Source organism: Pollicipes pollicipes, unplaced genomic scaffold (assembly GCF_011947565.3).
Source record: "Pollicipes pollicipes isolate AB1234 unplaced genomic scaffold, Ppol_2.1 Scaffold_6686;HRSCAF=7923_pilon_pilon_pilon, whole genome shotgun sequence".
In the NCBI taxonomy this organism is placed as follows: domain Eukaryota; kingdom Metazoa; phylum Arthropoda; class Thecostraca; order Pollicipedomorpha; family Pollicipedidae; genus Pollicipes; species Pollicipes pollicipes.
In genome coordinates this window covers 39,726,666-39,739,571 of record NW_023596921.1, presented here as the reverse complement: position 1 = coordinate 39,739,571, position 12,906 = coordinate 39,726,666, and the positions used below count along the sequence as shown (strand labels likewise).

The 12,906-nt window shown below is 60.4% G+C and overlaps 1 protein-coding gene across 1 annotated transcript in view; it reads left to right on the top strand.

Moving 5' to 3' along the window:
• Positions 1–12,906, top strand: part of LOC119108305 (multiple PDZ domain protein) — a 105,502-nt gene that overhangs the window by 59,705 nt on the left and 32,891 nt on the right. The window contains exons 36-39 of the mRNA XM_037231881.1: positions 107–136; positions 169–222; positions 540–662; positions 4,142–4,232. Of these exons, the coding sequence (XP_037087776.1) occupies positions 107–136; positions 169–222; positions 540–662; positions 4,142–4,232 (298 nt within the window). The remainder of the gene's footprint in view (positions 1–106; positions 137–168; positions 223–539; positions 663–4,141; positions 4,233–12,906) is intronic.

Sequence of the window (12,906 nt, the reverse complement as noted above, 5' to 3'; positions counted from 1 at the left end):
TGCCCGCCGCCTGTGTCTTGTGGCCGCCGCCCGCCGCCGCGCCGGATGGCATGAGGCGACGGGCCGAGCGTGCATGACCGACGCGGCTGTGCACGGCCTGCCGCAGTCGCGAGGCGGCGCCGCCGGTAGAGAGGGCGCTAGTGGGCGACGTCCCGGCGCCGGCCGACGCGTCCGAGCCGGCCGAGCCGCCGGCCCCGCTCGCCCTCGCCAGAGGTCATCCAGGTAGGAGCGCCGACGGCCGGCCGCTCGCCGCCGCATGCGCATGCGCCTGAGGGGACGCCGCGGGTTGGACGGGCAAGTCTTCTCGCCTGTCTGCCCGCTCGCCCGCCCGCCTGCCTGCCTGCTTCAAACTGATTGTCGTTGTTTGCTGCCGCCGTGAGAGCGGTGTTTGAAGGCACCTGCGTTGTGTTTTGAGCGTCGAGATGCGTGTGTGCCGTGTCGTGCGCGGTTCGTGTGCGTCGCTTTGCACGTAGCGCCGCCGTGTGCTCGCCGCGCCGCCACCGCCGCCTGCCACGCATGCTCTGTTGTGTGCACCCCAGCCGGGCTACAAGCCGCCGGCCAAGCGTCCCGAGCGGCTGGCGAGCGAGGCGTCCGTCGAGTCGCTCGAGGAGGACGAGGAGGCGCGCACCGCCGGACGCTTCATCACCGCCGCCGGAGTCGAGGTGAGTCGATGGGTTCGGTCGGTCCGGCCTGCTGGCCGTTCGGTCGCGCGCCGCGTCTCCGGCGGGCGCTGGCGCGGCCGTCATGGGGAGGGCGGGCGGCGCGCGTGCTGTGGCGTCGGCAGCAGTGGGGGATGTGTGACGTTGTGCCGCTTTCCGGGGTGCCACGCCGCGCGCCACCGGTGCGGAGGCCACTGGGGAGTTTTGGCCGCGCGGCGCAGCCTGTGGCGGTCCCTCCGTCGGTCCCCGCCTGGCAGACCGTGCCGGTTGTTCTTCGGTTAAGGGGTTGTGTGGTGTGGTGTTCTCCGGTTAAGGGGCTGTGTGGTGTGGTGTTCTCCGGTTAAGGGGTTGTGTGGTGTGGTGTTCTCCGATTAAGGGGTTGTGTAGTGTGGTGTTCTCCGGTTAAGGGGTTGTGTGGCGTCGTCCTCCGGTGCCGTTCTAGCTGTCTGTCCTGTGGGCTTGTTCCGTGTGTGGGCTTTCGCATGTTTGCCGGTGCGCGTGGAAGGACATGCTGCTGTCTCGCTCCTAGCAGCACCCTTTCATTATTTTACCCTTTCAATAGTTTCATTATTATATTTCTTTTATCATTAATACATCCCAGCCGATGATGACATTTCACCGACAGAACGAAACTTTCGTGTACCAGTATTGCGACCCATATTGTCACACGTGCGCCACCTTTCCACACGGAGGCCGTGCAATATCCGTGAGTGGGGATTGTCCGCCGTGAAGTGTTTATTGCCGGCTGTTCGGCGTTATCTGCCCACCATTGATCTGCTCCCCTCTCCTCTGGCCAGGCGTTCATTGTCTCGTTTTTTTCGCTTTTTACCCCGACTGGCAGCAGCGGGCTGTGGTGTTTGCCACGTCTTCCCCTGTGTGTCCCGGTCTGGCTGCTCGGTGAGGCGCGCGGGGTGCCGCCGCCCGCCCTGTGGACCTGAGGAGCGTCAGCGCCGACTCCCGGCCGTCTTCTCCCCTCCCTCCCCGGTGTACGCGGCTCGTCCAATCAGGCGCCGCAGTGCCCTATCAGCAGTGTACTGGCCCGTGTCACCACCCCCGGGCGGCTGGGCGTAGGCGACGCTCCTACGTCAGCCGCGTCAGCCGTATGTCAGCCGACCAGGCCGCATATTGTCCCCGGAGCGCTCTCATATCAGCAGGATGGCGCTGCTGGGGCGGCCGGCAGTCCCTTGCGGCGTGTTTAATATCCTGCCGTGGTGTGCCCATTGGCGCGACAACGGTGTATTAAGCATATTTCCCTGGACAAATGGAAGCGGCGTGACAAACGGTGGCACTTTGCCCCCTGTCCCTGGACGCTTTTTTACTTCTATGAACGTGATTGTTTTTCCCCTAAAGGTTTTGACATGAACACACTGGTGCAAGAAACCTTGCTGAACAGCCGCAACAAGGGCACATGAATCATTAAAAAGGGCGATGAAATGATGACTGTGTCACTGGAAAGTGATAGTTCACGTTTGGTAAATTTAGAATGTGTGCTGCGTTGCAAAGAACATTTTAGTCTAACGATACTATGCATCGTTATTTGAGGCCTAAATACATTTCGTTCCTTCAAGTTATTCTGAAAAACTTGACACCAGAAACTACTAGTCAAAAGAAGATACCAAATGTCACAACCGATTTTTTCATTTTTTTAAATTGTATATCTTACCAAATTTAAGCCAAATGGCAATTCTAGCCTACCACCCACTCGCCTGATGTACGAACAGCACCAACCGCACAGCAGCCTCTTCCACCCGCTTCCATTCCACTCAAGCTTTACCACTACACCGTCAACCGGGTAGGCCGGCCACCAATCACTCCACTTCTTTGACCTGTCTGCTGCCGAGGGCTTGCGCCTGAATCAGGGCTGTTCCGCTCAGCGGCTTTGTACTGCGTTACAGTCTAAGGCTCCAGAATTTACCTCCGAGAAGCAAGGCGCACTGGAGCGCGAGGGGACTTAATTGGTCGCTGTAATTGTACATTGCTGAAAGCCGATTCAGTCCTTCTCGGAACTGAATAACACCTAAAGGTGGTCCGGTAATTAACCGCCAAAACGTTAAGCGCTTACTGATACACCAGACGAGGCCGATACTCCAAATAATTACTCAATCCAGATAGCTGGAAACCTTGGTTATTTTTGTAACATATTGTGACGACCGCGTCTCAGCTGCTTTCACGTAGTGCTTCCTGGTATGCTGGAGGCTGGTTTTTTTCAGCGTAAGAACTCAAAATGCGAAAAGAGAACCGGAGATTAAGGCGTTTCATGTTAAGGAGTGCTGGTTTGAGACTCATAATTAAACAGACATAGGAGCGTTATGAAAAACTACAGTCACATGCTGTCAATATTTGTCTCAAAATAGCGGTGACGAGCCGTCAGCCCTGGGCCGAAGAAGCCCCAGAGGACCCGAGATCCGAGAAAGGCCAGAGGACCCCGAGACCGGAGGAAGGCCCCGAGGACCCGAAGGACCCAGGCCCGGAAGCTCGTCTCCGCTATTTATTTTCTTTAAATTAAGTTAGGTATCAATACTAGTTTATAACCATCCTGCTACGTGTGGTTAACGCGTTTCTTAATTGTATCCGCTATGATAGTATGCCGACCCGTCCAGCACATGAGTTTATTTCGATCGCCGTTGGGCTATCCTCTGCGCCAAATTGGGCGGCCTTGTATTTACACATGTCTTCGTTTGGCCCGCATCCTTTCCGCTTGTCCAGAAGTGTTTAAAGTAGCTCACCTCCTCACGATGCTACTGGCGTCGCACAACACGGACCTGAATTCTATTACAAGGCCGGTGGCTCGTTGTGAGTCGCTGTGAGGGGCGTGTTCTGACCTGGGCAGTTCGTGCCGTGCCGTGGACCGACCGGGTCTGGTCCGCCCGGTGCTGCTCGGCCCCAGGGGAGCGGTACGTGCCCCGTGTCAGCCATCCCCTGTCGCGTGTCGGCGTTTGATTGTCGGCTGTTGGGGAAAGTGGGGCCTGTTCGGGAGAGTGGGGCTTGTTCGGGAGATTGTGTCTCACGGGCGACACGTCACGTGTGGACGGCATCGGGAAGCGGTGCCGGGCCGTGTGGGTGTGGCGCCGGCCGGAAGGTAACTGCTCGCCTTACCGTGTCGGAAGCGCGTCTGGTGTCGCATGCCCTGTCGGGTTGTTTTCCGGCCTGAGCTCTGGATTCACTTTCTATCTGTTTGAAACACTCCCAATTTATAGCGCACATTTATGAAACCTCACTGCTGTCTCTCTTGTTTTCTATGGTCCGACGCTTTGTGACCCGGCATGTCAATGCATGATGAACAGGTTCATTGTCACTGTGCCCCGCGCGCCGCGGACGAGTTCCACAAACGCCTGAGGTGCGATGGAAGGCTGCCCGGACCCAGGCTTGAGGTGCGATGGAAGGCTGCTCGGACCTGATGGAGACACCTGGCGCTCTGGTTGGCGCCGACCGCGTGACGTCAGATGCACCTGCCGCGCTGATTGGCTCTTCTGTGCGGACAGATTGATCGTGCCAGCGCTGGCTTTGTCAAGCTGAGTCGTCAGGAGCGGCTCCAGGATACCGAACAGGAGGATGAGTTCATGTACACTACCAGTAAGTGCTGGCATGCCACGCTCGCGCAGCACGCCCACCTATCCGCCCACGCGCACGCACGCACGCACGCACGCACGCACGCACGCACGCACGCACGCACGCACGCACGCACGCACGCACGCACGCGCGCGCGCGCGCACGCACGCACACTTGCACGCGCGGATGCATCCTTGCTGCGAATTGATGTCAGCTTATGAAGGTACCCCGTGTTGGATTAATTGAGGAAAGCGCGCGAAAAATGTCAAATTTGCCCGTGCGGAGATCGAAAATATATCCGTAAATAGGACGCATTTTAGCTGTAGCCCGCTGGTTCTAAGACGCACAGGTACACCCTTTTCACTGTTGTGATGCCCGTAGTCGTTTCCTGTTTTGTTTTGCTCTCAATTTCGCCGTCCTCAATTTCATCTTAATCAGAATCGCCCCATAGAGCCATCCTGGTTCGAGAAGATAACCACGGTCCTGGCCAATTGCCGACAACGTTCCAAAGTGATATCGTTGAGTGCAGCGTACCGTTATGGTGACCTTGCTTATCATCATTTGATCCACATCAGCGGGATGAAGCGGATTTGTGTGATGATTTATTGGCGAGCATTTGATTGCATTTACCGATATGCACCCGAATTTTGTTTGTTATTTCATAGTGATCTGATTGGCGGGCTTCTGCACTCAGGTTAATTGAACTGCTTAATCAGCTCCGTTCAACGTTAACTATGATGCCCTGCTGCCGAGGTCTCAGGTGGCTCCCAGAAACTTGGCGTTCCAAATTGTTGTACTGTTTCCTCAGCGCGTTGTAATAGATCTGATCCACTGGGAACCCAGGGCCATTTCTCCTCGTTAGCCTGATCTCACCCAGGCTGAACTATGGGTCCGCGATTGCGGGCCGCTGTGGCCTTCCGTCTTTTGCTGCCAATGCGACAGATGCGCGGATAGAGTTTTGTGGTATTTCTACAGGCGTGCCACCTCGTTCCCATCGGGCGCTCTGTTCGCTGGTGGCCAGCACACCCGCCGCCGGCCACCTCCGAGCGCGTGTGCTCATGGTCGAGCCGAAGGGTTCTGTTGCTTGCTAATGTCGACTTAAGCTGACCTGCCTTTGCGCGGAGGCTTCGGAAACGTTCAGTCCGGTTCGGCCGTGGCGCAGGTGATTCTGACGTCCCAGCACCACAGAAGGCCACGTCGTGATTGGCGTCGATGCCCGTAGGCCTGTATGTAGACGCCTTATTGTCGGTTCCCGGGTGATCTGTACCGGCGCGGACCCCGTGCGAACCGCATGAAACCGGTCGGCTGGCCTTGACAGTGCCGGCAGAACAGTCGACGACCCGCCTGCCGATTCCGACTATCTGGCTTCAGATGTGTCGAAGGGCATCAGCGGCGCGGCGGCTCCCGTTTTCGCAGCTGTCTGTTCCGGATGCAGGAGCGCCGCGCTTTTCAGTGGGAGCGTGTGAGTGAAGGAATTCGAAGTGTTTGTTTCAGCTTCGGTTACCACTGCGCGCGTCATATCTCCTGCAGCGTTGTGTTGTTGAAGACCCGTGGCCATCCCTGGAGCTCACAAAGCTGACCATCGCAGAGACTGACGCAGATTTGAGAGAGAGGTCGGGCGGGAAGCGGACAGCAAAACGCCATTTCTCCACAGGCCGTAATGGCGTGTTTGGTCGTGACTGGAATAGAGGTGATGGCTGGGTGGAGTGCGGCTCCGCCCCCGCCAGCACATCAGGGTCTTGACCCGGGCCACTCAGCTCGCCGGCAGGCGCACCACCAGCGACAGAGCTCTGTTCTGACGCCAGGCCATGTGGCGCCATAGCCTCTCCAGCTCGAGCCGAAAGATCGTGTTGTGGTCTACGGAAACTCAGGTCTTGTATGCGATTTCGACGAACAGCTTTCAGCAATGGCGACGGACGAGCTAGTGCGATCAGTTTGTTCCTACCAAAATCTCAAAGGCTCCTCCCAAAAAACTAACACCACGAGACAGCGAGTTTGATGCCAACTGCAGGCTGCATCATGACTTACTTGGTTTCGACACAGGAAGAAGAGGCTGGCTGGCCGCCGTGCGCTGGTGTTTAATATCTTCCAAAACGAATCGTTCGTCTTTTATTCGGTTCTTCAGACTCGCGCCCCGTGCTCCTATCGTGTTATCTCGTAGGTGAGTTGTTTGCCGCACATTGTTTGTGGACGCCTTACGAGAGCGCGAACGGTCTGATTAAACCACCATGCGTCTCGGCAGCTTGCTGGGACGAGGCGTTCGATGCATCTCGACATCCCATGGGACGAGATTTTGTGCTGAACGGTGGGACAGTGCTCAGTATCAAATCAGCCCATCGTCAGTCTCGTGTGCACGCCACTCCTGAGCGCCTGAGGACGGCTTTCATTCATTCGCCTCATTTGATCTGTGGAACTCGCCCGACGTTGCCAAGGACCCGAAAGAGAGGGCGTGGAATCGTTCGACGCCGCTCTGTTTTTTGCTCTCGCTCGGCCGGTCCGATTCGATCACACGGAGTGTTGGATCGTGCCATCACCATTCCATCGGCATCCGGGCGGCAGGGCGGCCATTTGTTATCGCCGCACGGTATGTGCTGATTATCATTTCATTGCCACGCTCTGTTTTTGGCGGGCGCCCTCCGTCATCGATTGCCAGGCACAGACGAGTTCACCGCGCGCCGTGGGGGAGGCCGGGTCTGCGCTCTCGCGCACGAGGCTGGAGGCGCCGCAGTGGGCGCGGCGAACGCCGCCGTCGCCGCCGTCGCCGCCGTCGCCGTAGACGGATGTCGGCCGGCAGGCCAGCTGGCGGGGGGCAGCGGCGGCAATCGGCGCGTGCGTCGGCGTCCCGTGCCGCCCCGGCGCGGCGCGGCCCGGGAAGAGCGGGCCGATCGATGGTCCGCTTTGTCCACCGTGGGATGAATGGCCCGCCGGGAGCGGCCGCCCGGCCCGGCCGACGCGGAGACGGCCGCCGCCCGGCCCGGCCGGCGCGGGGACGGCCGCCGGCCGCGCCCGGTAGCCGCCGGCTGTTGAGCGTGGCACGCCGGCGGTCAGCTGCTGCGCCCGACCGCCGCCTGCCGTCCGTCCGGTTTGTATTGGCAGGCATTGTGCCGAGTCGGCGGCGGTGGACGCGCCGCGTGCCGACCCCGTTCCCCGGACCGCCATTGGGCGGGGCGCGCCACCGCGCCAGCGGCGCCGGCGTTGCCGCCGCACCGGCCGTGTCCGCCGTCCACGTCCGGACTGATCAGGCCGACATTGACGGTACACTTGGCCGGGGTCCCGGCCGCCCCGCCCTCGCCTGGCCGTCCGGCCCGCCCTCGCCCTGTCGAAAGGTCACTGCGGCGGCCGGCGGCAGCGCACGCCGTCGGCCTGCATAAATAAATGAGGGGGCGGCTCGCGCGGAGGGCGCCGCCACTGCCGTCCCGTCCCCGCCGGGGGCGCCACCGCCTCCGGCGCCGCGCCGGAGCGGCCCGGCGCCGAGCCGCGGCCCGGGGCGAACCGACTCAGCGGCGCGAGCGGCGAGTCGTGGCGGCGCCGACGCGGCAGTCGGTACCGGGCGCCGGGGTGGGCCGGCCAGTCTGCAGCCGGGAGGCGGCCACCGTCGGAGGTGGCGCGCTGCGCTCGGCTTGGCTTGGATCGGCGCGGCTCGACGGCCAGAGACCGGTTGTAGCCCGGCTCGGCTCGACTTGGTTCGGCGCGGTTCGACGGCCAGAGACCGGTTGTGGCCCGGGTCGGCTCGGCTCGGTTCAGCGCGGCTCGACGGCCAGAGACCGGTTGTAGCCCGGCTCGGCTCGGCTCGGCTCGGCTCGGCTCGGCTCGGCTCGGCTCGGCTCGGCTCGGCTCGGCTCGGCTCGGCTCGGCTCGGCCCGGCTCGGCGCGGCTTGACGCGGCTCGACGGTCAGAGGCCGGGCGGAGCCCAGCTCGGCTCGGCGCGGCGCGGCGCGGCGCGGCTCGGCTCGGCTCGGCGCGGCTCGACGGTCAGAGGCCGGGCGGAGCCCGGCTCGGCTCGGCTCGGCTCGGCTCGGCTCGGCGCGGCTCGACGGTCAGAGGCCGGGCGGAGCCCAGCTCGGCGCGGCGCGGCGCGGCGCGGCTGGACACCCAGAGTCCGCTCGGCGGTGTGCTGTGACGCCGGGGCCGGTCCGGTGGCGGACGAGCATCGGCCGCGCCGGCGGCCGATGACGCGCCGCTGACGCCCATGTCTTCGCCGGCGCCGACGATGGCGTGTGCCGTCACCGCCCTCATCGACAACCCCATGACGCGCTACCACCAGGTGGTGCACGCCGCCGACAAGGGCATGGAGACCATTCGGGAGGATGCCGAGTACGAGTTCGATCCAGGTACGGGCCGTCGACGATCGCTGCGCCTGGGTGGCGGCGAGGGCACGCATTCTCGGCGGTGCTGCGTGCGGTGCGTCAAGGGTTGTGGCCTACATGGTGTGGTTTTTGGGTTGGACAACAAGTTGACATGTGGCGTAATGCGTCACGTGGCCAGTGCGGGGAGCTCTAATACCCTCCCCTTCAAAAGTTGTAATTAGACGGGGCGGTTCGGAAGGGGCTGTGACGCGTCGCACTTTGACCCGGTGCCCGCTCCTGTGGCGTGTTGACGCGCTAGGGCGCCAGCTCAGCTCCTCACGCCGCGCGGGCGTCAGCGGTCCGCGAGAGAACGCTGACGTGGGGTGTGGTGGGAGCTACAGCGTGGCCGGCGTCGGCAGTCTGCGGCTGAGAGGCCGGTCTGAAGTGGGCCGGCTCTCGAGGCCGGGGCGGGGGTGTGCTGCCGGGCTGATCCCTCCACAAGTGTTTTATTTGCGCCGCGAGGGCTAACAACTCGAAGCTGGACTCGGTCGTCCGTCACACCGGCGGATCCGCGCGTTGAGAAGTGGTTTGTGGTTCTGGTGCTTCGGCGACGGCTACGGATGCTTGCAAAATGGGGTGGTCGTGACGCCTTGTTGCGTGCGCGTCGGGCTGAGCTGTCACAGCACTGCCGGAAGAGGTGGCGTGCATCGGGGCGTGCTCGTGGCCGGCGCAAATGGACCCGCGCCGCGGACAATTGCGACGCGGAGCGCCGCCCGCCGCGGCGTTTTCCCTGGAGAGCTGGTGTGGAGGTAACCTAAGCTCGGCAGTCGGCAGCTAAGTAAGCACCTCCGCTGAAAGCATCGACCCCGCCCTGGGAATTCTGCGGGGAAATCCTGGGAAATCTACACCGGAGCGCAGAGATCGATGGCCGGAGTTCACAGAAGGCTCGGCCGCTGCCGCAGACACCGAGGTGGCTTTGCCGTCTGGTCCGTTGTCATGCAGCACAGCTTGCTGCGTGAACCCGGCTGGCAGGTTGCGTTGCAGGCGTTGCGTCGCCGCCCACTCCGGGGTCGTGCACAGCGGTCTCTTGGGAAGGTCATGAAGCCAGCAGGCAGTCTGGGCCACAGCCACAGGCCGCTGGCCAGGATGGCGCTGACTCACAAGCGGTATGAATGCACGGTGGAGGTCGGGACCGACGTATGCTCGCGACAGCTTCGATCGACATTCCCTTTTTGTCTGTTTTGTCAGTTTGGCCTGCTGGTTCACTCGGTTGTTTTGGACGGAGAAATGAAAGCGCGTCCCAGATGTTCAGGCAATGGCGTTTTCCATAACGGCGCAAGTCAGTTCGCCGAGAGTCTATCGGGCTCAGCAAACCAGTTCGGCATCGTCAGCAGGTCGGCCTGTTGCTCTGTTTGGTTTGCCTGTTGCTCTGTTTGATGGTCCTCCACGGAAAAAGTAGCGAATGATGCAGACGTGGCAATGATGGTGTTCTGGATTCATGAGCAAGACTGCCGAGCCCATCATGCCCCGGGTTCTAGTACACGACACACCATAGTTTTTTTAAGTGCCTAGGTACAAAATACAATGAAATAACAAAAGAAATGAAAAGAGCTCGAGTCTTCGTTAGAGCCGCTCTTGTTTCCGTGCCGGGTCTATGACCATGAAGGTCTAACAGTGCCGGGACCGATTGCGGGTCTGCTATAGCTTCCAATATCAGCTCGGTGTCCAAGAGCCGACGTTTCGAGCCCTTTCAAGATCCCACACGCACATCGCTCGGGATGTTCGTGTGAGAAATGGCTGGGCTCCAACTCCGAATAGTGTCTGTGTAGGAGTTTATGACTGCCCTTCCATCAGCAATTCGGACAGGAGTGGCATGCCAAATGGCATTCATGTCATGAATGCTGAAAAGCATGGGCGTCGTTCATGAAGACAATAAATAAGCGGGCCACTACAGAGCCGTGACTTGGACTCCGAGCTGGCCGCGGCGGCGCGCCACCAGGCCGTGCCATCTACAGTGGCTCTCGGCAGAACTGCGGTCTCAGCTCGGCTCCATCAGCTGCCCGTGAACGCGCCGCCGTCCGGGCCGACCTGGCGGTGGCCGTCAAACCGGGGCGGCGCTGCGGTGGCCGTCGACGCCCGCGGCCCGCACCCACGCGCGCCGCGCGGAGGCGCGGGGGGCGGCGTGCGGTCGGCGGCGGGGCGGTCGTTCGGCGTCCGCTCCACCAGGAAATGGCGGCGGCGGCCCGATGTCGGGTGGAGACGCCGGATCTCCGGCGGCGACGACGTGGCTGGCGCCGCGGGGAGTGGAGGGCTTGCAGGCGCGGCTGAAGCAGCACACGGCACACCAGCGCGGCACGCGCTACGTGCATTGAACCGTGCACATCCGTCTCGGCATTGTTTTCCCCAGACGCCTCACACCACCAGGTGTCCGTACCTTCATCACTGCATGTTCAGCTCCGCGTGTTGCGTGTGGAGCGCTGTGTGTGTTCGCCGTCTTCGGAGAGGCCCGTCTCTGCTGCTTGAATTGGCACGGCGTCGCAGTTGTCACCGCTCGCCGGGCGGTCCGGGCGGCGCCTGCTCCAGGGCTCCGGCGCCCAGCTGGGGCCGTTGGCTGCGGCGTTTGTCGGCGGGCGGGCCGTGCCGTCGGCGTTCGTCGCCGGTGCGGTCTTCCGGATGATGCGCCTCCAGGGCGGCTCCGGACTGTGCTCGTCGGTGGCCCGAGCATCGCGTTTACGGACGATGTTTTTTTCCGCAGCAGTCAAAATCGTTGGCTGGTGCGGAAGGAAACAAACAAAAGCAAACGAGTCGATGAACGAGTCGCCGGAGGATGTTCTCTTGGTGTGAGCCAGAATGGTCTTCAGATCCTCGTTTTTCGGCAATACGGGTTCAGTGTTCTCATGCTCAGCTGTCGACCTCCACTGTACCATAAGACACTGAGTAAACGACGCTATAGAGCAAATCTTGGTTATGTTGCCGTTACCCAACGTTTCGAGCTGTGCTCACGATCACGGATGATCAAGCCGTGCTGTGCTCACGATCACGGATGATCAAGCCGTGCTGTGCTCACAATCGCGGGTGATCAAGCCGTGCTGTGCTCACGATCACGGATGATCAAGCCGTGCTGTGCTCACAATCGCGGGTGATCAAGCCGTGCTGTGCTCACGATCACGAGTGATCAAGCCGTGCTGTGCTTACGATCGCGGGTGATCAAGCCGTGCTGTGCTCACGATCGCGAGTGATCAAGCCGTGCTGTGCTCACGATCACGAATGATCAAGCCGTGTTGTGCTTATGATCACGAATGATCAAGCCGTGTTGTGCTCACGATCGCGGGTGATCAAGCCGTGTTGTGCTCATGATCACGAGTGATCAAGTCGTGTTGTGCTTATGATCACGTATGGTTATGCGCACAGCTTGAAACGTCGAGTACCGTCAATAGAATTCATGTTTTCTTTATAGCGTCGCTTAGCCGGCACCTCATCTCATATTGAGCGTGAGGTGACGGTGTGATCTAGGCTTTCTCGTCTGCGCGTCATATTTACATTTCGCTTTTTCACTTGGCATGTGATTTCATGCCATTTCACACTGCATGTGCATGATCGAATGAGAGCGTTCCGTAGCACGCGCCGAGAACGTCGGGGAGCCACCGCACTTACCATTTGAGACATTGACGTCGAAGTAATTCCCTGGAAAAATGTAACGAGAGCCATTTTATCTCGGCTACATTGAAGGAGCAGCCTTCCACGAGCGTCGAGACACAACGGGGTCTGAACAGTGGCCTTCCTGGCGAATACTGATCCGGAGGCCGGCCTGATATCAACTGCTGCCAAACGTGGGAAGCAATCTTCTGTGTGGCGGCTCGCAATTTCCGTGTGCCAAGTTGCCCCGGATTAATTCCGGTCGTGCTGCCATTCCTGGCCGAGCTCTCTCCCGCTATAATCTGCTCTGTGTGCTGCCCTCTGTCTTCTGTTGCTCTTTCTTCTGTTACTCTGTGTTCTGTTACTTTGTCCTCTGTTGCTCTGTCTGTTCTGCTCCCTGTGTTTCTCTCTCTCTCTCTCTCTCTCTCTCTCTCTCTCTCTCCTCTCTCTCATCTCCCTCTCACTCTCTCTCCAGACTCGCTCTCTCGAATAAGTCATCTCTCAGGCGAGAGATCTACTCTCTCTCTCGTTCTCCTCCATCTCTCTCTACTCTCTCTGTCCTTCGTCCTCTCTATCTCGTCTCTCTCTCTCTCTCTCTCTCTCTCTCTCTACTCTCTCTTCTCTCTCTCCTCTCTCTCTCTCTCTCTCTCCTCTCTCTCTCTCTCTCTCTCTCTCTCTCTCTCTCTCTCTCTCTCTCTCTCTCTTCTCTCTCTCTTCTCTCTCTCTCTCCTCCTCTCTCTCTCTCTCTCTCTCTCTCTCTCTCTCTCTCTCTCCCG